The sequence below is a fragment of the Pecten maximus genome, chromosome 16 (assembly GCF_902652985.1).
Source record: "Pecten maximus chromosome 16, xPecMax1.1, whole genome shotgun sequence".
NCBI classification, from domain to species: domain Eukaryota; kingdom Metazoa; phylum Mollusca; class Bivalvia; order Pectinida; family Pectinidae; genus Pecten; species Pecten maximus.
This window is the reverse complement of record NC_047030.1, coordinates 18,023,906-18,050,864: the sequence shown is the minus strand read 5'-3', so window position 1 is coordinate 18,050,864 and position 26,959 is coordinate 18,023,906. Positions and strand designations below refer to the sequence as shown.

Genomic DNA, 26,959 nt, shown 5'->3' with positions numbered 1-26,959 from the left:
CAGGTGTACATATTAATGAATTGTCCACGTGCCTTTTGCATAGTTAGCTCTGTCTGGCCAGTTAATTAAAATAGAGCAATACCCAATTCAGTTACCGCTATGATTTTGAAATGCCTGTTGACAATGAACTATACAATGCTATCTACATTTCACCAGGACATGACTTTGCGAAAACTGGCAAATATCGCTCTGGAATGAAAGAAAAAAAAGATAGATAGATCCTTTTATGAATACCTGGAAATGTGTTTGTATTCAAATTTCTTCACTAGTATAAAATATATACACAAAGACAGTTTCCACATCACTAAATAGCTAGCTAATTTTGAGAATTTGAGTTAAGATTGTGATCTGACACTTGTTTTCATTAAATTTATTAAAATTAGTTTTCCCCTGTATAAGCTGCAAGGAATCATTATACACACGGTAAATTACTTTCCTACATTTTTGTGACTTCGTAATGTTTCCTACAGAGAACATTATGAAGTCACAATTGCGTTTTGTCATACGATATTTATATCATAGGTGATACGCCATGTACTCAGGTATATATGTGTGCTATAATATCACAAACAATTCTAATTTCTTTAGTAAAACATCAGGTTACTGTTAACATGGAGAGCATACAAATAAAATCTAAGAGAGAATCTGTGAATTACAAAAAGCAAAGCTAAACTTCAACTGTCAGCAACTTTGCTTTCTTTATAACTCAAAATTAAATAGGCACAACTAGGGACCATGAAAAACCTACATTTTGTTTATATTCACCACAGACACCATGAGGAACTATACAGGAAGTAGTTTTATTCAGCACTAAAGATACAGAAGTAGTCATAAGTGCAGTCCTAGACAATAAAAGCAACCGGCAGTGACTAGCACAGGATACAAGTTTGAGACAACGGGAACATACAAAATGATGAAAACTAAGAGATGTATAAGAGTTGGGTTTTTTTTGTTTGGTTGTTTTTTTGTTTTTTTGTTTGTGTGTGTTTCTTTTTTTGCTTTTTTTTTATGCATTGGAAATCATAATATTAAACTTCAACTGTCAGCTATTTTGTTTTCTGGGTCAGAGTCAAATTCATACTAGAACACTGACCGGTCAGCAAGGGACCTGTTGTCGATCAAGTGATCTTAATCTTTGGAAAGCTGTCTTTGATTCCAACTTTGTCTCATAACGGCCTCAAAAATGTTAATCAGTTAAAAATACAAAATTTGGCATTGACCTTTGACCGACTGGTCTTGTTCTCTAACATCATGGCATTGAACTTCGGAAGTTGACTTTTTGTTTAATTCTGAACAACTTTACTTCATCATGTCATGACAAAACATTCATAAGTAAAAAGATACAAAATATGACCTTAACTTGACTCACTGACCATCATTTTAGTCAGGGGACTTCTTATTTCATTCTGACAGACTTTCAACATAATCAGTGTTAATATACAAAATATTGCTTCAGCATGAAAAGAATATCCGAAAAGAAACAAACTTAAATTGAATCTTGACCTTTGATCCCATGACTTTGGCATTTGGTCAATTGAATCCTTATTTTATTCTGACTAACATTTCTCAAGAGTGGCATATCAAAATGTTTATTAGTAAAAATACAGAATTCAAGATGGTCTGCTGGCGGCCGATTTGGAATATCAAATGAACACAGCTAAGGATTAAGGGAAACCTACATGTGTAGGTTAAGAAAAAAAAAACCCAATGCATTTCAGGAATGAGCGGTAACAAATTTCAATTTTTAAAACCCAAGATGACCGCTTGTCGGCCATTTCGTTTCCTGGATCAATTTCAATATCCAACGAACACAGAAGGGACCAAGAACAACCTTCATGTCAGGTTTAAACTATATCCTTTCAGCATTAGAAAATATGACGATATTATATAACATTAAGTGTAACAATTCAAGATGGTCGTCTTACGTCTCAATTTAGATTAAGCATATCTAGGTACCAAATGCAACTAACATGTTTAGCTAAAATAATATCCCTCTAGCATCAAAAAATAGCGATATCAAAATTCAACACTAATATAGACTAAGAGCAACGTACATGCGAAGAGTGGGGAATATCCCTACTCAAAATTCAAGATGGCCGCCTTTTTGCCATTTTGTATTCTGGATCAGTCACAAAATCATACTTATGAAGTTTGAGAAAAATCTCTCTTAGTGCTTCTCAAGAAATAATGGTAGCAAACTTTAGTTGTCGAAACCAAGATGGACGCTTGGGGGTCATTTTCTTTTATGTATCAATTTCAAAATCAATTTGACATAAGTTCAACTAGGCAACACTAAGTATATCTACGCAGAAATGAAAACTTGAACGCTATAGGAATCGTTTTGGCAACTCTCTTTAAAACTAACAAATAATCATTTTAAAGAAGCTGTATTCAAACTGTTATAGCAAGGAGATTTGTTTTTAGTTCGCCGAAGCTATTTATAGCCCCGAGAACTATAGCCAGAGGTCCAAAAGTTTGCTGCTTTGCACCTTGTAAACAGATTTTTAGCCTAACTGTGCATTCAAGGCTGTATGTTGTGATGACAGATGATAAGTATTGTGAAGTTGATGCGTTGATAACAATAAGAATATTCGATATCAACTGGAATTATTTTAATTAAAAAAAAAAAATTAAATGTCTATTTTTAGTAAGAACTGTGAAGCAGCCAACGCCATGTAAGCTATACCATACCTCCTACTTGGTGACACCGTTGGGTTAAACGTTGTATACATGTATACATGGTCTTACTATTTCTCCATTATCAACCACAATTAGGAGCTTGCGCTGTACCAGCTCAAATAGGAGTCGTTTTGACTGTTGTTCCTCGCTATCTGATAAGGTCTGTAACTAAAATTTCTATAAAAGTAATAAATATGAAAGGATTTTGAATAATTTTAATTCCCTCAAATGTAAACATGCAGATACTCAAAATATCCGTTATAACTATAGTTTATAACGTACAAACATTGACAACATTAACATCATTCGGACGACGACAACTATAGAAATAAAAATAATCATAAATGATACGAGGTTATAGGACTCTTGTTTGACATTGGAAAGTTCAACGTAAGAATATAGCTTGCATATAATTCATAAGATAACACTATGATACATCATAATAACCTTTTTAGCAATTTTTCAAAACAGTTCATTCGTTGGAGACCAATTATTGATTTCCTTCAGTTATCGTGTTTTGATTGATGATGAAATTTAATCGGTTAATTGATGGTCGGTTAATTAATGATTTATGGCTACCGACTGAGCGGATAGTTGGAAATTTTAGCTGAGAAAGTCGTAAGAGCTGCACTCTAAATGATCATTTACAGTTGAGATGTTGGTTCTGAAAAACAAATTATAAATGCCAAATTCAAGAAAATTAACAACAATGAATAGAATAATAATACCACGCCCAGAAAACTACGTGGCCCTTGGCCTCCTGTTTATGGTTTACCTAGTCCGCGGAGCATTCCTTCCTTTTAAACAAATACGTCCTGACAAACGTCCTATTCGTTTTCAGTGTTTAATTCAAAGGAATATCAACTTTTGTCACGCGGAAATGTCTTTTGTTTCAAGGGAGATCACTTCCAACCCTTACTTCAGTACACATTTGAAACCGGAGACATTTGACTCAATGGAACTATCTGGATAAATTATTACTTATTACGCTTATATGTACAAAAAAACAAAAACAAAAAAACACAAAAAAACAAAAAATAATTCTACTGTAGACCTAGATATTAGTGGCGTATACAGGATATGGGAAAGGGGGGCCCTTGCAGCTTACTATTAATGCAAAAAAATGAAATATATAACGCTCTGTGGTGCATTCTAGTGCATCATCAACATCCAATTTTAGAGATTTACAAATTAAAACAGCACAGTATTCACGACAGAATATTTGAACAGTTTTACCATATAGTAAGCGAAGGATAATATACCGGTACACGTAATATATCTCTTAGTTATACAGTATTTAATTTCTGAATTCATTTGGTTTGTAAATATACATATCCATGTTTATAATGATGGTACAGTTCTTTGATGACATAACATTTATAAATTCAAACATATAAGGTCTAACATAATATTTCCTATACAAAAGATTTGACCTAATTTCTGAGTTAAAGGGACATTCCATAAGACAATGATATTCGTTTTCAATTTTAGTACAAAATTACAATAACGCATATCCGGAGGTATTGGAATCGGACGATGCCATCTTCCAGTTTATATATTCAATCTATGAGAAGATACCCGAAACCTTGTTAATTGTTTTTCTTTTCTTTTTTTTAGAATATTAACAATATCAAGATATCTCTTGTAACCAAATTCATTTAAGAAAAATATATACCATCTGGCTCGTGGCAAGTCTAATGATAAAATATACATCAATATCTCCAACTCCTTTTTTAAGCATTATTTAATCATCTAGGTGTATCTGATAAATTTAAATTTTATACATGTAGATGACTTAGTTGGAGATAATTGGTCTGTTCTGAATGAATATAAAATATTGGTGCATATATTCATATGCCCTTTTTGAAAGGGGTAGGGGGCGGTGAATGTCGTACACTGTTGACTATCTAGTGTGCCATGTCAACAGTGTTAATAGTACAATGTTGAATATCCAGTGTGCCATGTCAACAGTGTATATAGTACAATGTTGACTATCTAGTCTTCAATATTAACAGTGTATATAGTACAATGTTGACTATCTAGTCTGTAATATTAACAGTGTATACAGTACAATGTTGACTATCTAGTCTTCAATATCAGCAGTTTATATAGTACAATGTTGACTATCTAGTCTTCAATATTAACAGTGTATATAGTACAATGTTGACTATCTAGTGTGCCATGTCAACAGTGTATACTTTCTAGTGCTTCGTTGAGATTCAGTGAACAACATTTACATAATATTTATATTGAGAAGATCACTACTTGCTCTCGATTCGATTATCAGGTGTTTTCGACATCGCAAATTACACCAATCTTACTTTTACGATCGAATGAACGAGTAACAAATAACGATCAGAACTTTTACAAAAAATCATGACCCTTTTCTATGAATGAGGAACGTTAAAGGCGTGCTTCAAACCGTCACGAGTGTGCCTGATTTCGTTTTGTTTGTAAAATAGGGGAAACGATATGTAGGTCAATAACCTGAATGTATGAAATGAATTATTTCACTATCCGGACCTATATCATATGCCTTTTTAACGTTTCTTTTCTAATTGAAAATTATCGCTGATTATGGCTTCGAGTACCCACTTGGAATTTTTTTTTTGATATATAAGCTAACATGACGTGAAGGTGATTTTGATGAATTTAAAACAAAATTACCGAAAAAAATGTTAGGTTTGTGGTACGATGTTAGGGAAAGATTCTGGCCAGATAACTCAAATCGGCTCATATTCCGTGTGGATCATTGATCAAGAAAACACGGTTCTGCTTCATGCTTTCTCGTACTACTTAATAAGCACTCCAAGCCCCATTACGCGGCTTGGGACGTCATCCTTATCCTAACACTTAGTGGAGGGTAGGGCATAAACCATCAACATATACTTGATCGCACTTCATAGACCCATGACCAGCGGAATGCTCGCATGTTAAACGGATATGTGAATGTGACTTTATCCTTGTTTTCTTTAAAAGAAAAATGTCCAACCAGCGTCGTATGATTAGCGTCTGTTTTACAGTAATAGCAGCTTTAATGTTCTCTCAAATGATATTTTATTTCGTTTCACAACGTAATATTATATCGAAGATCTATGCAGGCCTAGACGCAATTCGGGAATACGAGGATAGCTTAGCTGAGAGCTTAAACGTGAGTTTTCATTCGATGGAACAGCATTCAAAAGCAACAAAAACAACCCCTAAAATTTCAGCTACGACGAAGATTCCCTTACACTAAGACAACAAAAAAGGGTATTCAATCGCTTCCTATGTGTCCTCCAACTCCACCAAACAGAGGTAAGTTTACAGTCTACCATTATTTGTTGTTTGTTAGTTTTAAAGAAGTTTATAACAGCTAAGAATTGCACATTTAAATACAATTAAAACATTGAGAGTCGTTCTATGATGCAGCAAAGTACCAACTTTAGAGTGTCGATTCCAGCTGTCCATCTGAACTAGACAAATTAAGATATCAATTCCTCTGTGCCCATGTAAACTAGACAAATTAAGATATTAATTCCTCTATGCCCATGTAAACTAGACAAATTAAGATATTGATTCCTCTGTGCCCATGTAAACTAGACAAATTAAGATATTAATTCCTTTATGCCCATGTAAACTAGACAAATTAAGATGTTAACTCCTTTCTGCCCATGTAAACTAGACAAATTAAGATATTAATTCCTTTATGCCAATGCAAACTAGACAAATTAAGATATGAATTCCTCTCTGCCCATGTAAACTAGACACAATTTAGTGAGTCTCTCCCTGTTGTCCATGTAAACTATACACAATTTGGAGAGTTGCTCCCTGTTGTCTATTTAATCGATACACACTTAAGAGACTTTCCATTTTTCTGCGTATTAAAGTGAAATTTAGAGACCTTCCATTATATCCTAACTAGATACAATTTAGAAACTTTTCCATCTTACCTAGACAAACTTTAGAGCCGTTCCTTGTTCTTCTTATAGACACATTTTAGAGATTTTTCTGTGATCCATCTAAATCAAACTCTATTTAGAGACTTCCATGTAGTCCACAAAAAGTGTAGGCGAAAATAGGGTCTTTCATGTTGTTCATAGAAATAGACAAAATCTAGTCGTTCCATGTTGCCATTTTAAATAAGACAACATCTAGATACTTTATGTTTTCAATGTAACTTACCAAATTGACATTAGGGAATGAGGTTCTAACATTTAAACGAAATAACATTTAGAGAACTGTCTATTGTCTATCTAACCAAAATAACATTTAGAGAATTGTCTATTGTCTATCTAACCAAAATAGCATTGAGAGAACTGTCTATTGTCTATCTAACCAAAATAACATTTAGAGAATTGTCTATTGTCTATCTAACCAAAATAGCATTTAGCGAACTGTCTATTGTCTATCTAACCATAATAGCATTTAGGGAATTGTCTATTGTCTATCTAACCAAAATAACATTTAGGGAATTGTCTATTGTCTATCTAACCAAAATAGCATTGAGAATTGTCTATTGTCTATCTAACCGAAGTAACATTTAGAGAATTGTTTATTGTCTATCTAACCGAAATAACATTTAGAGAATTGTCTATTGTCTATCTAACCAAAATAGCATTGAGAGAACTGTCTATTGTCTATCCAACCAAAATAACATTTAGAGAATTGTCTATTGTCTATCTAACCAAAATAGCATTTAGCGAACTGTCTATTGTCTATCTAACCAAAATAGCATTTAGGGAATTGTCTATTGTCTATCTAACCAAAATAACATTTAGGGAATTGTCTATTGTCTATCTAACCAAAATAGCATTGAGAATTGTCTATTGTCTATCTAACCGACGTAACATTTAGAGAATTGTTTATTGTCTATCTAACCGAAATAGTATTTAGAGAATTGTCTATTGTCTATCTAACCAAAATAACATTTAGAGAATTGTCTATTGTCTATCTAACCGAAGTAACATTTAGAGAATTGTCTATTGTCTATCTAACCGAAATAGTATTTAGAGAAATGTCTATTGTCTGTCTAACCGAAGTAACATTTAGAGAATTGTCTATTGTCTATCTAACCGAAATAGTATTTAGAGAATTGTCTATTGTCTATCTAACCAAAGTAACATTTAGAGAATTGTCTATTGTCTATCTAACCGAAGTAACAGTTAGAGAATTGTCTATTGTCTATCTAACCAAAATAGTATTTAGAGAATTGTCTATTGTCTATCTAACCGAAGTAACATTTTGAGAATTGTCTATTGTCTATCTAACCGAAATAGTATTTAGGGAATTGTCTATTGTCTATCTAACCAAAATAACATTTAGGTAATTGTCTATTGTCTATCTAACCAAAATAGCATTGAGAATTGTCTATTGTCTATCTAACCAAAATAACATTTAGAGAATTGTCTATTTTCTATCAAACCGACGTAACATTTAGAGAATTGTCTATTGTCTATCTAACCGAAATAGTATTTAGAGAATTGTCTATTTTCTATCTAACCGAAGTAACATTTAGATAATTGTTTATTGTCTACCTAACCGAAATAGTATTTAGAAAATTGTCTATTGTCTATCTAACCGAAGTAACATTTAGATAATTGTCTATTGTCTATCTAACCGAAATAGCATTTAGAGAATTGTCTATTGTCTATCTAACCAAAATAACATTTAGAGAATTGTCTATTGTCTATCTAACCGAAGTAACATTTAGGGAATTGTCTATTGTCTATCTAACCGAAGTAACATTAAGGGGAATTGTCTATTGTCTATCTAACCAAAATAGCATTGAAAATTGTCTATTGTCTATCTAACCGAAGTAACAGTTAGAGAATTATCTATTGTCTATCTAACCAAAATAACATTAAGAGAATTGTCTATTGTCTATCTAACCGAAGTAACATTTAGGGAATTGTCTATTGTCTATCTAACCGAAGTAACATTAAGGGGAATTGTCTATTGTCTATCTAACCAAAATAGCATTGAGAATTGTCTATTGTCTGTCTAACCAAAATAACATTTAGAGAATTGTCTATTGTCTATCTAACCGAAGTAACATTTAGGGAATTGTCTATTGTCAATCTAACCAAAATAGCATTTAGAGAATTGTCTATCTAACCAAAATAGCATTTAGAGAACTGTCTATTGTCTATCGAACCAAAATAGCATTTAGAGAACTGTCTATTGTCTATCTAACCAAAATAGCATTTAGAGAACTGTCTATTGTTTATCTAACCAAAATAGCATTTAGAGAACTGTCTATTCTTTATCTAACCAAAATAACATTTAGAGAATTGTCTATTGTCTATCTAACCAAAATAACATTTAGAGAACTGTCTATTGTCTATCTAACCAAAATAACATTTAGAGAATTGTCTATCTAACCAAAATAACATTTAGAGAACCGTCTATTGTCTATCTAAACTAAGCAGAAGTTTGACCCATTCATGTGGTTATCTAAATAAGACAAAATCTAGAACTTTTTGTGTTGTAAATCCTAACTAGACAAACTGTAGAGTCTTTCCTTGTATTGATATAAGACACACATTCTTCCAAAATGTTGATCCCCCTTATTTAGTTTCAAAGCAATTATTTTCTAATTAGGTGTCTGTATGCGTGCAGGTTGTGACTACAACGCTCGAATGGGATCGAGGCTGGTCAACCGTAATTGAAATTACCTTGATTGCGCCAAATCCACTTGCTCACATGCAAAGCCATACATGAAATTATCTGGCAAACAGTCAATCACGCATAACCCTATACGTGTCATGTTTACACGTGATAAAAACAAATCAGTCCAATGATATTTCATTTGAAGGTTCTGTGTTGTTAGTAGCTTTCTCGCAGTTTACCTTTAAAACATTTATAGTCTTTTTATGGTATGGGATATAAGCGCGACAGGGTTTTACGTCCCCATCCCTTATTTTATTATTATCATCTTTTATATCATTTCAGTACAAGTACCCAGATATTTTTAACAAGAGGCCTAAGGGCCTTAACTGTCATGTGACTTTCATTTCTCTAGTGTGCAACTTTGCTTAAAATGCTTTAAATACAAGATATGGTAAAATATTATATGACGCATAATGGATAACACAAAAAACATAAAACCACCATTTCTTAACACGCTACAGTAAACATTAACCTCCAATTCCCCGCCGGCTTATCCATCCCAGGGTAATGAATTTCGCAATCTTTATAAATCACATGACAAAAATCGTCATTTCTGAAAGCTACGAATGCTTTCTGCTGTAAACAATTTCATCCAAATCATTATTTTTTTTGTTTACGACCCAATATGTCAATAATAAGAAATAAGACTGCTGCTGCTGAAGATAGAAGGGGATCGGACAACAGAGCCGACAAAATACATTAACACAGATGATATATTTATCCAATACTTGTGTCTCCCGAAATCGAACGTCTGAATTTCATAACCAAACTGGTTTCCTACATCCCATTCATTTCATCAATGCCTCGAATTCGCACATGTAACACTGCATCACCTCATCCTTTAAGAATTATCCTCATTTTCAAAAATATGTCTAAGTGCCAGGTAAAGACGTTTCCCCTTATTTATTTTTTTTTAAATTTTTTTATTAGTTTTCAATTAATCTCCTGTTTGACATGTATTGTCCTCTCGCAGGAGGGCCTTCAATCATCACACATTCGCATTCATTCTTTTACTTACACACTCTTTACTATATATATTTTCTTTTTCTTTTTTAAGTTTTACAACATGTAAATTAACATGTAGAACAGGTATTATTTTCATTATTATTTAAAACTATAAATACCTGGCTTGTCCGGTCGTCTCATTGTTTATCACCGGCCATGTATTTCCGCCGCAGTTTCATGGCAATATGTTTTGTATTATATTATTTCAGTACCCCAGTAACCCAGATATTTTAACACGAGGCCCAGGGGCCTTAACTGTCATGTGACTTTATTCAAGTTTGCGACTTTGCTTTCATGGAGACTAAACATAACAGTGACCAACTTATTTTCGCGAAATTAATCGCTGCTATTTAGTTTCAATCACAGGTACAGTAGGTCTTTTATGACTGTAAATCTCAAAATCAAATTACCGTAAAAAAAGTCGTTAGTTATGAACACGAAATTAAGTTCCCACGAAAATAAGCTGATTTATCGACTTACATGACTTATCGTTTATTTAAGGATCTGATTTCAGAAATACAAAAATATTCTCATTTTTTTTCAGTTGGCCGTTTAGCCACATACAAGAAAATTCTTTCATTTGAGCAATTGGAGAAGGAATTGGTCAACGTCAAACAAGGCGGCCGTTACATTCCTGTCGAATGTAAAACGAATCAGAGGGTAGCAGTTATAATTCCCTACAGGAACAGGACAGATCATCTGAAGAGCGTTTTACATAATCTGCACAGCATGCTGATGAAACAGCAGATTGACTACGGAATCTTCGTTATTGAGCAGGTAATTTTAAGATTCTCCAAACACTACTATATATCTCATTTTAAAGTGTTTGACAACGTAGATGTTACTACAAACGCTATTCTGGTCTGAACCTGTGTAGGAGGAGCGGGTTAATTGTCCATTAGGTCCAGAGAGAACTATTTTCACCAGAATCTTTCTACACGTATGATGTTTTTGTTTTGTTTTTTGTTTTGTTTTGTTTGATGTGTTTGTTTTATTATTACTGTAATATTCTTGTTTAAAATGATTTGCTTTGTTATACTTCTTTATGCAGTGCTTTCATTGTTCCTCCTAGGCAGGAAATAATACATTCAATAGAGGAGTTTTGCTTAACATCGGATATGCCGAGTCCATCAAGACCTACAATTATACCTGCTTCATCTTTCATGACGTTGATCTTATCCCTGAGGATGACCGCATCTACTACGGTTGTGGTCACAACCCACGCCACCTATCGGTAGCCATGAACAAATACAACTATAGGTAATTATTCAGTGAACATTGACGAGGCACATGTAGATATGTATAAGTTAACAATTTAGACATTGCTGATAGTATATGTTTACGTAATTGATCATTTTGATATCGTATTGTATTTTCCAGCAGAAACTAGGGAAAATGAAGCTTTGTTTATTGAAATAGACAAAAGTAAGTAAGATATTCAACAAGCATAGTTATCTCCATGGTTGAAAACTTTTGAAAGAAATTATGTTAAAAAACATCCTAGACCTAAACTAAATGTCAAGGAAACTAAACATTTCAGAAACTTAATGTCATGGAAACTAAAAATAACAAAATGACTAAACGTCAAGGAAATTAAACTTAAAATCAAGGAAACATAACAGAAACGACAACGTCAAAGAAACTAAACTAAACGTTAAAGAAACTAAACAAAACGTCAAGAAAACTAAACTAAACTTCAAGGAAATTTAACTTAATATCATGGAAACTTAACTAAGCGTGAAAAATGCACGCAAAACGTCGTCAAGGAAACTTAAGTTATCGTATAGGAAAGTGAACATTCTAGAAAATTCTTAATTTAATATCAAGGAATTTAACCAAACATCAAGGAAACCTAACTAAACGTCAAGGAAACTGTACTAATATATATCTTATTTATTGACGTATACGACGTACAGATTTATATTATGACGGCATATTTTCAGCACCAAGACAATCGTATGATGTCATTTAATTATGACGTCATATAAAAATTGATGTGAAAACCTATATATGGAAGCAGTTTCGGGAAATGTATGCAATATTTGCATGGAGATTCATTTTATACTTCCAGACCAGTTTACCCAACTTATTTCGGTGGTGTTTCACAGTTGCCCAAAGCTGCCATTCAAATGATAAACGGTTGTTCGAACTTATATTTCGGATGGGGAGCTGAGGATGACGACTTATACGATAGGTATTTTTACACGAATTTTTTTTTTTTTTGAATACGAATTAAAGTTGGGTAAATAAAGATGCTACTCCACTTCTCACAATATATATATATATACAATTCGTATCCATGTATGTAAAATACATTGCGATCCAGGTATTCATATAATCTTATAGACGACTTCCACAATGATCATGTCAGGGTATCGGGCCGACCATCACTGCGCCATTGAAACGTTCTTTTTCAAGAACGCCGATGTGTATTTCTGGCTAGGCGATTGGGTGCCGTAGATCGTGAGTTCGAAGCCCGGTCAGGGCACGAGACAAAAAGTTGTCTTCCTTCGTCATTTGTGTTGCTAAGTTATATATATATATATAATTACAAGTAAATAATGTCCTTGTGATGGATATACATAGTAATAATAATAAAAAAAACACAAACCAGAAAATCACAAGCGCTTTCACATGCTTTGGGAGCAGGCTCTTCAGGTGTAATCCCAAGAGGTATTACACCTTAAGAGCTTGCTCTCAAAGCATGTGAAAGCGCTTGTGATTTTCTGGTTTGTGTTTTTTTTATTAGTATTACTATGTATATGACATAGTGTATCATATGCACTTTGTGTCCGTGATCCGAAGGTAAAAATTTGAATTTCCTGTCGTAGTTGTACTGTTGTATATATATAATAAAGAGGGGGACGAAAGGGTTATATAAAAGCTCAATCAAACTTTAAGAAGGTGGAACAATGTAAGTTTTGGTGGCAATAGACTATTTTTATTTTTAATCTTTCATAATTACTATTCGTCGAAGAATGTAGCGCCATTAATCGCTAAGAACATGATTTCTTCTAAACATATTTAATTAAGCTTCGGACAATTTTGTATAACTATACTAAAACAAAGTACTTGAGAATACCAACATCTACACGAAATAGTAATTCTGACTCAAAGTGGATAAAATAAGGACACAATAAGAACAAAATAAATATTGACACCGAGGCACTTGAAATACGTACGAGAATGAGTGCCGTATTCATGAAACTGTACTCGTGCTCAAATACACTTTTGCGTTCAGACTAAAATGCTTTTAATGATAAATCTGATATCTTCATAAATATATAATTTTTTTTGAATGATTTGAAGAAGTTTCAGAAATACTTCAGGTGAGGTATTATTTTCAATATGTATGTTTTTCCTTATAAATTGATAATTCATAATTTACCAACTTTAAATAAAGTCAGACTGAGCATAGATTTAAGCCTTGAGCAAAAGAATGGTTCCGTGAATACTGCCCTAGGTGTTCTAATAATAAGACTGTTGTTACCTGAAAGTGATGGTTATTTACAGATTGGTGAAGGCCGGTTTTACCATAGAGCGGTACAGTTTGGAGATATCGCGCTATATCATGATCAAACATACACGTGAAACGACGAACGCAGTAAATCCCAAGAGGTATGTGACATATATACAGCCAAATCTCGTTATCCCAGAGTTTGTGATGTCATTAAAACAAATTCGAGATATCCAAAGTTTTCGAGGTGATCGAGTATATTTAATATAGATTTTATTTGGTTTGTTTTACTTCGAGGATCATTGAGATCTCGAGATAACAGAGTTTGATTGTATTTATTGAAATTGATAGCATATAGTACATATACTTAATAGATGCAGTAATATCATCGATTTTTTTCGGGTGAAAAACTACTAATATGCTGTTGATACCATACTAATTAACGTATTGGTAAGGTAATAGGTAAGCAAGTTATGCACCACCACTGAAAGCCGAACCTGTGACCCTCGGATTGACACGCCGCTCTACCTATCGAGCTAACTAATGTATCAATAGCTTTTAAGACACCGTATGAAACGTATCTAGATGATCTTACAAACAGATCCTGGACCTTAAGCCCAGAAATGGTCGAAAGCTGTCTGTAAGTTGGTCGTCGAAAATCATAAATGGGGAGACGAGTACCTGCCCTGCAGGTAGGGCGTAAGAATTGTACCTTCTGCCCCCATTGCATGATTGTAAGAGGCGACTAAATTTGGGATCTTATCTTTTCTCTTCCTTCTTAACAACTTTCTTCTTCCTAATGTCTCCCTTGACAATCCCTCACTTTTGGCCTTTATTTGAGCGTTCGCCCCAGTGAGGAAGGCTTTGGGTTCTGTCCTCTAGCCGAGACATACCAGAGTCTTTAAAAATGGTAGTTGCTACTCCTGCTTAGCGCTCAGCATATTTGGAGTGGGACGACTGGTTTGCCCGTTGCCAGTATAATGTGACCGGGTGGGGTGTGCTGCTGGGTGTCTTCGGCAAAATGCTTCAGTGAGGTAGCACTATAAATCGGCAAAATTTCCGGCCTATCACAAGGAGACTTAACACGAACATACCGCAGCCTCCCAAAACACACATACGCACTCACCACACGCATGCATGTCGCACCGACGGGAGGCCGTCCTTAAATGACCTTAGCTGTTAATAGGACGTTAAACAAAATAAACCAAACCAAACCAATGTCATTTTGAACAGACTCTGCTTCACTGCACAAACCTGTTTGCACGCCTTTCAAACACAGAATATTATAAGCCTCTATCATATGTGGTCATGTAGGATAGGGATATTCCACCCGAGGGGTCACAAAATGTGGTAAAACCCGAGGCTCCGCCGAGGGTTTTACCACATTTTGTGACCCAGAGGGTGAAATATCCCTATCCTACATGAACCACATATGATTGAGTATTTTTCTCTCATTCCCCAACCTAAAATATGCAAAATAGGCACTATCTGTCGATAGCTTTCTCAGATAGACGCCATTTTTTCTCAATCCAAACTTTTTTCTACTGCATATAATGAAAAAAGAACAGCGCCAATCGATTTACCATACCCCATATATGCAAACGGCGTTTGCTGTTCTAAAAACGAAAGAAACCATTCATTTCCACAGTCTAACGTTGTTTCAGCAGCCCTGTCATTGCAAGCGAAGCCAAATCACTTGATGTCGGCCAAGCTAGTGTGTCCTTTCGCGTGAAAATATAGTTCCATGTTTTATTAATAAAAAACAATAAAAGAACGTGTTTTTTTTTACATAATTTATATCATAAATAAACAAAATTATTATCTGATTACATATCTTAATTCAATGTATTGTTGAAATGTTTGTTTAAATCATGGAGTATAGATAGATCTACTTTCGGTTCGGCGACCTACTTTTGTATCATTGCGCGCGCGTGGCTATCCTACACCGGAAGCAAGGTAATACACACAAAGCAAGCATGGGTGTATTTACCTGGACAGACCAGTATGATACCGGTAGGGATGAGAGAATAATATCTAAAACGTATTTCCAAACTTTCCCCAACAAAACAAAAAAGTTCCGCCTTACCCTTTTTACTCGTTGATGCGCTTCTGTGCATTTTTTGGGTATAAATCGCTCACCATTACGCCCTGTCCTTATGGGTATAAAATTTGGTATATCGGAAGGCCATGATCGGAGCTGAGCAGTGACTATCTGGCTGTGTACTACTATGACACATGTAACACATCACGGTTAGACAATAGTTCGTTGGTCGACGTGTATCAGTTTAATCTATTTCCTTATCCTGACTGGAGCATAGTGTTACACGCCTCCCATTTTAAAAGAAAGTTGATTGTGTTATCAAATTTAATTTTGAGCAAGTACCCGTTATCCCCTTCCCGCCACCAAATACTTGATTCTATACATTGTTAGAGAAGGCTTGAACATGATCAATGCAGGAGATTGAAACTAACATGGATAAGACTATGTAAATCAGAGTCTGCATGGCGTATGCATTCAAATGACATTCCCTTTCCAAACTTGGCCTATCGTTTTTTTGTTTGTTTGGGGTTTTTTTGTTGTTAAAAAATGGCTACACGTAAAAATGTTGGCGATAACTTGGTACAGCAAATATACCTACCTGTAAATATACCTAGTTATAGATTCATACCTACTTGTAGTTTGTCTGAAAGGCCAAGGACATTTGATACCACGTTAATGACTCGGGATCACAATGCGGTCTTAAAATGGACCATTAAGATTGGCTCAGATAAAATTTCTGATTGGTGGGAAAAGGTGTTTTCTATTACCCATAAAAGTTACTAAAAAATCAGTCTGTAGTGGTTTCAGTATAGATTAATTCACAGAATTTTGCTAGCTAGTTCATTTTAAACAAGATGAAACTGGTAGAGTCACCAAATTATAGCTTCTGATGGGTTCAACAGGAAAATTATGAACATCTATTTCAGAATGTACACATGTTGATACATTTTTGAAGCAAGTAAGTGAGTGGTTGATTCCATGTTTTCCAGAAGAACTAGATTTTTAAAATATTATTTTTGGCAGTGTAAAGGTAAACTCTGTTTCATTTTTTCTTTTGATAAAAATACACATATACTTAGATTTTTTACTTTAAGAGTGCTTATAAAGATTGGATCTTGGAATAGTATACAGAAGAAAAAATAAATATATTGTATAGCAAGGTGGACTTTCTTGAAAGAGTGAGATATATTTCTGTTTTGATTACAAGGGATATCACATTAGATAGTTCATAAAAAAAAAAAAAAAGAAAATAACCAAAAAGATATATTTTCTCCCCTAATAGGTGTAGCAAAGATTACCTAATCTAAAAGTGTAATTTGTCAAGTGCAATATATTGGTTGATGATACTTATAATATATCGCTTGTAACTCTGTATTGCACACCTTGTCCCCGTCTACCATTTTCGTTATTTCGATATCACTGGGTCTAGATCCTGGTCTGCTAGTCTACAATATGGATTGATTTAAATAAAGTGTATATAATATTAATTAATTATCAATTATCGCCCAGTAATAATGTTTACCAGCTGATTCATGCTAATGACTTTTTCTCTTGATAAGATATTTTCTATTTTGCAAAAATATAAATTGAGATACCTAGATATGATCTGAAAGATTATCCTGTATTCGTTATGATATGTAATATCGTTCTATTTTATACAATCAGTGTATGAATATATGGATATGTAATGACAAAAGGCTATGTATGCACTGTTCAGAGAGAAGGCTGGCATAGGCTAGGCCTGTTGCCTAAATCCCTTTGTATTGAGATATGAACAATAACATTTTCCGAAATCTAAATCTTAACAGCCAGTATAAGACAGTGAAGAGGGTAGATATGACGGAATAATAGCAAGTCCGGGGCAGACAATTGTACTTATATATAAGTTTTAGTGAAACTAGAATACAAAGACTAAATTGCCAGATATGAGAAACCATCAGTGCATTGACATCAAGATTTTCCCCCACTGATGATTGGCATTTGTTGTTTCATGCTTGTATCAACCGGCAAATTGATTTTACAAATCCTTCGTGGGTGTAAATACATTTTCAAAATGCCGGTCATGAGGTACTTTCCAGTTCATTAGGTTTATCTTGAATTGTAAAAATGAAATCAACAAAATTAAGAAAAATATATATACAGAGCGAAATCAATTTGGTCTGAGGCCATAACATGGAACAGATATATTTCGGAGAACATGATTTCTATATTTAACAAGGACATATATTTTCGTGAACGTTTTGAAAAATTCATTTGCTAAAACTTTGCATTGGTAACCCCTTATCTCATGAACCAATTAAGGTAAATTGTTAGATGCGATATCAAAATAGCAATCATAATTAAACGATTTTCATACGATCCGGTATACTATCACCAGGGTATATGTCTATATATATCTTACTAAAACCATTTTATTTATCTTATTTTCATTTTTCTACTTCGTTATCAATTTTTAGCCATTGTTTAATCTAAAACGGTTCACAAGTGGCTTGTTGTTTACCAGTGTGGTCGAATTTTATTTTCAGAACGACATTATTGAAAGGCGGTACATCCCGAATGCAAAAAGACGGATTGAATAGTTTGAAATACAAACTGCTTAAAATTCAGCATCACAAACTGTACACGAATATTTTAGTGGAAGTCAGAAAAGAGGATTACGGATTGTAAATGTAAGTATGTGATATTAAAGATATGTTGTCGATAAGTTATTACCAAGCATATTCATTTTTATATTGAGGACATAATACAAATCAATATAAGTATCTTTCCCTGACACGAGCCTAAGGAAATAAAATGACATAACAGGTTCGATCCTAAAACCTTTCGTTTACTTGCAACACATCCAATAGAAAGGGTTGGTTTTGTTGACAAAAATGTAATCACATGTCAAATTTGCATAATCATAACTTGGGTTTGATTAATGAGATCGTATGACTTACATTAGTGAGATAGTATGACTTACTTTAGTGAGATAATATTACTTACATTAGTGAGATAGTATGATTTACATTAGTGAGATAGTATGACTTACATTAGTGAGATAGTACGACACATAAGTGAGATGGTAGGACTTACATTAGTGAGATAGTATGACTTACATTAGTGAGATAGTATGGCTTACATTAGTAAGATAGTATGACTTACATTAGTGAGATAGTATGACTTTCATTAGTGAGATAGTATGACTTACATTAGTGAGATAATATTACTTACATTAGTGAGATTGTATGACACATCAGTGAGATAGTATGACTTACATTAGTGAGATAATATGACTTACATTAGTGAGATAGTATGACTTATATTAGTGAGATAGTATGACTTACATTAGTGAGATAGTATGACTTATATTAGTGAGATAGTATGACTTTCATTAGTGAGATAGTATGACTTATATTAGTGAGATAGTATGACTTATATTAGTGAGATAGTATGACTTACATTAGTGAGATAGTATGACTTACATTAGTGAGATAGTATGACTTACATTAGTGAGATAGTATGACTTACATTAGTGAGATAGTATGACTTATATTAGTGAGATAGTATGACTTACATTAGTGAGATAGTATGACTTACATTAGTGAGATAATATTACTTACATTAGTGAGATAGTACGGCACATTAGTGAGATAGTATAGGACTTACATTAGTGAGATAGTATGACTTACATTAGTGAGATAGTATGACTTACATTAGTGAGATAGTATGACTTACATTAGTGAGATAGTATAACTTACATTAGTGAGATAGTAGGACTTACATTAGTGAGATAGTATAACTTACATTAGTGAGATACTATTACTTACATTAGTGAGATAGTAGGACTTACATTAGTGAGATACTATTACTTACATTAGTGAGATAGTAGGACTGACATTAGTGAGATAGTATAACTTACATTAGTGAGATAGTATGACTTTCATTAGTGAGATAGTATGACTTACATTAGTGAGATAGTACGACACATTAGTGACATAGTATAACTTACATTAGTGAGATAGTAGGACTTTCATTAGTGAGATAGTATGACTTATATTAGTGAGATAGTATGACTTATATTAATGAGATAGTATGACTTACATTAGTGAGATAGTATGACTTACATTAGTGAGATAGTATGACTTACATTAGTGAGATAGTATGACTTACTTTAGTGAGATAGTATGACTTACATTAGTGAGATAGTATGACTTACTTTAGTGAGATAGTATGACTTACATTAGTGAGATAGTATGACTTACTTTAGTGAGATAGTATGACTTACATTAGTGAGATAGTATGACTTACTTTAGTGAGATAGTAGGACTTTCATTAGTGAGATAGTATGACTTATATTAGTGAGATAGTATGACTTATATTAATGAGATAGTATGACTTACATTAGTGAGATAGTATGACTTACATTAGTGAGATAGTATGACTTACATTAGTGAGATAGTATGACTTACATTAGTGAGATAGTATGACTTACATTAGTGAGATAGTATGACTTATATTAGTGAGATAGTATGACTTATATTAGTGAGATAATATTACTTTCATTAGTGAGATAGTATGACTTACATTAGTGAGATAATATTACTTACATCAGTGAGATAGTATGACTTATATTAGTGAGATAGTAGGACTTACATTAGTGAGATAATATTACTTTCATTAGTGAGATAGTATGACTTATATTAGTGAGATAGTATGACTTATATTAATGAGATAGTATGACTTACATTAGTGAGATAGTATGACTTACATTAGTGAGATAGTATAACTTACATTGGTGAGATAGTAGGACTTACATTAGTGAGATAGTATAACTTACATTAGTGAGATACTATAACTTACATTAGTGAGATAGTAGGACTTACATTAGTGAGATACTATTACTTACATTAGTGAGATAGTAGGACTTACATTAGTGAGATAGTATTACTTACATTAGTGAGATAGTAGGACTTACATTAGTGAGATAGTATAACTTACATTAGTGAGATAGTATGACTTACATTAGTGAGATAGTATGACTTACATTAGTGAGATAGTACGACACATTAGTGAGATAGTATAACTTACATTAGTGAGATAGTAGGACTTACATAAGTGAGATAATATTACTTTCATTAGTGAGATAGTATGACTTATATTAGTGAGATAGTATGACTTATATATTAATGAGATAGTATGACTTACATTAGTGAGATAGTATGACTTACATTAGTGAGATAGTATGACTTACATTAGTGAGATAGTATGACTTACTTTAGTGAGATAGTATGACTTACATTAGTGAGATAGTATGACTTACATTAGTGAGATAGTATGACTTATATTAGTGAGATAATATTACTTACATTAGTGAGATAGTATGACTTACATTAGTGAGATAATATTACTTACATCAGTGAGATAGTATGACTTATATTAGTGAGATAGTATGACTTATATTAGTGAGATAGTATGACTTATATTAGTGAGATAGTATGACTTACATTAGTGAGATAGTATGACTTACATTAGTGAGATAGTATAACTTACATTAGCGAGATAGTATGACTTTCATTAGTGAGATAATATGACTTACATTAGTAAGATAGTATGACTTATATTAGTGAGATAGTATGACTTACATTACTGAGATAGTATGACTTACATTACTGAGATAGTATGACTTTAGTGAGATAGTATGACTTACATTAGTGAGATAGTATGACTTACATTAGTGAGATAGTATGAGTTACGTTAGTAAGATAGTATAACTTACATTAGTGAGATAGTATGACTTACATTAGTGAGATAGTATGACTTACATTAGTAAGATAGTATAACTTACATTAATGAGATAGTATGACTTACATTAGTGAGATAGTATGACTTACATTAGTGAGATAGTATGAGTTACGTTAGTAAGATTGTGAAATAGTATCACTTATATTATTGAAATAGTGACTGTGTATAACTTATAATAGTGAGATAGTATGACTTACATTAGTGAGATAGTATGACTTACATTAGTAAGATAGTATGACTTATATTAGTGAGATAGTATGACTTACATTAGTGAGATAGTATGACTTACATTACTGAGATAGTATGACTTTAGTGAGATAGTATGACTTACATTAGTGAGATAGTATGACTTACATTAGTGAGATAGTATGAGTTACGTTAGTAAGATAGTATAACTTACATTAGTGAGATAGTATGACTTACATTAGTGAGATAGTATGACTTACATTAGTAAGATAGTATAACTTACATTAGTGAGATAGTATGACTTACATTAGTGAGATAGTATGACTTACATTAGTGAGATGGTATGAGTTACGTTAGTAAGATTGTGAAATAGTATCACTTATATTATTGAAATAGTGACTGTGTATAACTTATAATAGTGAGATAGTATGGCTTACATTAGTGAGATAGTATGACTTACATTAGTGAGATTGTGAAATAGTATCACTTATATTATTGAAATAGTGACTGTGTATGAATTATATTAGTAAGATAATATGACTTACATTAGTGAGATAGTATGACTTACATTAGTGAGATAGTATGAGTTACATTAGTGAGATAGTATGACTTACATTAGTGAGATAGTATGACATACATTAGTGAGATAGTATGACTTACATTAGTAAGGTAGTAGGACTTTTATCCAGAAACTATTTTGTGTCGCAAAATGTGTTGATTGAAACATAAGTTTCGTGGAGGCCCAATTTATAAGTTCCTTAAAAATATATTGATACATGTATGTTTAGAGGTGACCAGACAGCGCGTGCTTACGATGCAGCCAGGAGTCGAAACATGATATACCAGCGGAATAGACTACGTCACAGTAAAGAGAAGACACGTCAAAATCTGGAGCTACAAGCATTTTGCAATATAAAAACGCCTTGTTTAGAGACCAGGATTGATATAAGAGGAAAGGAATGTGAAATAATGTTTGAAAGGTATAATCGGAACATAAATTATGTTCACGATAAAATACCCACAGGAACAAATTTATAGCAAATTTCTGTTCTATCATCAAGGACTTTCTTAAGAAAGATGTATTCACGACAGGAGGCTCTAGCATTTCATGTTTTGTGATTTTGTTGCTTTTTCTTCAGTTTCTTCGCAAATATGTGAAAGTTATATTATACCCTTTAATCGCGTAGCGAATATTTACATAAATTTATTAATTTGTTGTTTTTGTTCTGTTTTGATGATTCATAGATTTACAACAACCGTATAACCTTAAGGTTTAAAACTGTTTGGAGAACTCAAAAATTAAAAGTTGCATGCATTTGCTTGTAGGTAGATATTAATGCAGTATAATGACAGCAATTTATTTGTTTATAAGAATAGTTGTTTCACACAAGTTGACCCACAACAAATATCTTCCTATATTCAACAAACAAAAATCGAAAAAGAATTAGACGAAAAAGAAAGCCAATCATGTGATGGACTAATCACTAATAAAGAAATTAAAGAAGCAATCAGTCATATGAAGTTAAATAAGTCACCGGGTATTGATGGTCTAACTGTCGAATTCTACAAAGAATTCTGGCCGTACATAGAAAACATGCTATTAAAAAGTTTTAACGAAAGCTACCAGAAAAAGAAACTTACAGCTTCACAAAGACAAGGCGTGTTATCACTACTATACAAAAAAGGTGATCCACTAAACTTAAAAAACTGGCGACCTATCGCGCTCCTAAACATAGATTATAAAATTCTAGCAAGATGCTTAGCTCAGCGATTAAAGACAACTCTCCCAAAAATAATAAATTCAGATCAAAATGGCTTCATTAAAGGAAGATATATAGGTTATAACATTAGACAAATCAAGGATATACTCAACTACACAGAAAAGCATAAAATAAATGCAGCAATACTATTTTTAGACTTCGCGAAAGCGTTTGACACAGTTGAATTAGAATTTCTTTACCAAACACTCTCCAAATTTGGCTTTAACCAACACTTTATAAACTGGATTAAAATACTGTATAATAACATAAACTGTGTAATCAGTAATAATGGTTGGATATCCGAACCAGTCAAAATATCTAGAGGTATCCGACAAGGATATCCAGCATCAGCATTACTGTTCGTTATATTGGCAGAAATCATGGCTACAAGAATTAGGAGTGATCAAAATATATTAGGCTTATCCATAAAGAACAATCAACAACGTCCATTCAAGATATCGCAGCTAGCCGATGATACTACACTATTTCTAAAATCAAAACAAGATATTAAAAAAGCCTTAAACATAATAGAAACATTTGGTTCACTCTCACGATTAATTTTAAACAGAGAAAAAACTAAAGGTTTAAGACTAGGAAATCAAACAAAGATTGAAGATGAATTTGAAGACATCACATGGACAGATGAAATCATTAAAGCACTAGGAGTACACTTCTGCCTTAATCACAAAAAAATGTTAGAAATGAATTGGAATGAGAAAATAGAAAAAATGAAAAAATTATAAATAACTGGAAAAGGAGAAAGCTAACCATGATCGGAAGGGTACAAATAGTTAAATCCTTACTCTTACCTCAACTAACATTTTTAATATCTATGCTGCATATAGACCAAAACACGATAAAACAAGTTGAAAAGATAATATATAATTACATTTGGGAAGGAAAGACAGAGAAAGTAAAAAGAAACACAATGATTAAACCATACATAGAAGGTGGTCTGAACTCCATAGACATAAGATCACATATTGACACAGTGAGAATTAATTGGCTTAAAAAACTGGAAACCGAAGATAAAGCACTATGGAAAGTTATTCCACAATTTGAGATAAATAAGTTTGGTTCAAAGTATCTCATATGTAAAATGAATTTAGACAATTTAAAAAATCTCCCTAACAGCGAAAATATATCTCCATTCTATTATGAAATTTTATCAACATGGATAAAATTAAAAAAATCAGATGAACCCAAAAAATACAATGAAATACTTGCACAAATTATATGGGGAAATAAATATATAAAGCTTAAGGGCAAAACCCTCCTATTCAAAAACTGGATAGACTCCGGTATAATTACAATAAAAGACCTATTACAAAACAATAACAACTTAGATGAAAACAATATATATCGAAAACTCATTAGAAAATACAACTGGCTATCAGAGATATCGATGTTTAAAAAAGCTATACCAAAAATATGGCTAAGGAAAATAGAAGAGAGTGATGTAGATCTACAGAACTTTACAGCCAGAATAAAAAATCAACTTATGTTGAAATTCCCAAAACAAGAACCTATCAAAATTGAAAAATGCACAAATCAAAAAATTTACAAACATATTGTCAGCATGAAGTCAGAAAAACCAATAGCTCACTTATACTCGGAAAACAAGCTAAATTTGAGCGACATAAGTATTACAGTGAAATGTTCAAATGAATTCATATTCAAACATTTACAAAATAATAAACTGAAAGAATTTAAATGGAAATTCTTAAATAAAATTATACCAACGAGGGAAATATTACATAAATGGAAAATTAGTAAATCACCGAACTGTAACTACTGCAAGGTAAAGGAAGACTACGAACACTACTTCATAAAATGTGAATATTTACAAGTTCTCTCTTAACAGATTAAAACAAATATTTGAAACCCTTGGTTATAAAAAAGATATGCTAACATTAAAAAACTTGGTTATTGGATATAAAATAGAATACCCCAAATATAATGAAATAAACCACCTGCTAACAGTAATTGGATACAGTATATACAAAAGTTACTACATCAGTGAAGCAAAAACAAAACAAATTAATATCATTAACATTCTTAAACAAGACATACAAATGACAATTGAAGGAAACAAATACAGAAAAATCAGTTGTAAAATCTTCCAAGATGTACTTCTCCTTCTATAGAAAGACACACAAAACAGATATTCCTCTTCAAAAATACCCCACTTCTCCAAGGATCTAGTTACTTCCTCTTCTTAAAAGGGAAATTCCTCTTCAAAATACTCCGCCCCAAAATCTATAAAACAATACACATAAATTTAACAAGACATTCAATAGACAACATCACAGAAATATACACAGATACCTGACCTCTGACCCTATACCTAGTACAGAGGGGCCCTCAAGGGGAACCTGAACCGTATATCATATTGGAGGAACATTCCTCACAATATTTTACAGTAATAGCAATAAACAAAGCTAAAATGATAAGTATAATTATGTATATACTATATAACCAAATATATACATTGATATATTTCTTTAAACGAAAGCATACGTAATTAGGTCGATAAATGAAACACGTGTTCTGGCCCGTGGTTGAGCAGACGAAACCACTACGCCGTAGTCTACGGTACATTAAAGGTAACGAAGTTTAACTTCTTGTTTCAAAAAAATATATGGCATATGTATCGCAATAACAAATAAAAAAAATAAAATAAAATAGTAATACATACCAATTCTAGCCTTCGCCATACGGCATCCTCGAGAAACACATGTGCATGGCCACGATATCACGCTGAGCAGTCGGAACACCTCGGATTTCATTCTATGGCAACACATCCAAGGTGTTCCGAGATAGTGAGATTAATCTACCAATTCCTTTCTTTACTGATTATTATTGTTATCTATATAGATTTCTATTTCATTAATGTTATAAAAAAAATTAATAAATAAACAAAATGTAAATATCCATAAAACGAGAAAAAGTGAAAATATGCTGATTGTAAGGATGACGAGTGAAAGTAGAAAAATATGAATGAATGAGTGAGTGAGTGAAAGCCCTCCTGCGAGAGGACACCTATTGTATTGTATATACATGTATTATATGTAATATGAATAAAATGTGTTTTTATCAAAAAAAAAAAAAAAGAATAGTTGTTTCTACCACAATTAAAAAAATTAATATGCAAAACTGACAATGGCAGAAACCTGTGGAAGCATTATAATTTAAGATGCTAACAATTAATTAATTATTTTATTACCTTAAAGCATTAACTTCTTAAAACATTAACTTGATATACATCAAAATAGAAAAATAATTGTCAGAGTGTGTTATTAATTCAGCTACGGCGTGAAGCGGCCTTCGCTTGTCAGCCAATCAAAACGCCATGAATCGTGTGATTAAAAAGTAGTCACGGTCAAAGTTCACAGT

At 32.7% G+C, this 26,959-nt stretch overlaps 2 protein-coding genes across 2 annotated transcripts in view; one reads left to right on the top strand and one right to left on the bottom strand.

Moving 5' to 3' along the window:
* LOC117344965 (39S ribosomal protein L51, mitochondrial-like) overlaps nucleotides 1-26,626 on the bottom strand; it is a 54,456-nt gene extending 27,830 nt beyond the window's left edge. The window contains exon 1 of the mRNA XM_033907871.1: nucleotides 26,262-26,626. The gene's annotated coding sequence lies outside the window, so the exon portion shown is untranslated. The remainder of the gene's footprint in view (nucleotides 1-26,261) is intronic.
* Nucleotides 5,547-23,019, top strand: LOC117344964 (beta-1,4-N-acetylgalactosaminyltransferase bre-4-like). Its single transcript, XM_033907868.1, has 7 exons — nucleotides 5,547-5,976; nucleotides 10,880-11,112; nucleotides 11,408-11,595; nucleotides 12,407-12,529; nucleotides 13,849-13,953; nucleotides 18,359-18,502; nucleotides 22,592-23,019. The coding sequence occupies exons 1-6, from the start codon at nucleotides 5,949-5,951 to the stop codon at nucleotides 18,498-18,500; spliced, it is 819 nt and encodes a 272-aa protein (XP_033763759.1). The 5' UTR covers nucleotides 5,547-5,948; the 3' UTR covers nucleotides 18,501-18,502; nucleotides 22,592-23,019.
* Nucleotides 26,627-26,959: the final 333 nt, after the last annotated feature.

Excerpts from the sequence above, each read along its gene's own strand:
- LOC117344964 (XM_033907868.1), top strand. The coding sequence starts at position 5,949 with ATGTGTCCTCCAACTCCACCAAACAGAG. Across the intron at positions 5,977-10,879 it reads TCCAACTCCACCAAACAGAG|TTGGCCGTTTAGCCACATAC; the intron begins GTAAGTTTACAG and ends ATTTTTTTTCAG. Across the intron at positions 11,113-11,407 it reads GAATCTTCGTTATTGAGCAG|GCAGGAAATAATACATTCAA; the intron begins GTAATTTTAAGA and ends TGTTCCTCCTAG.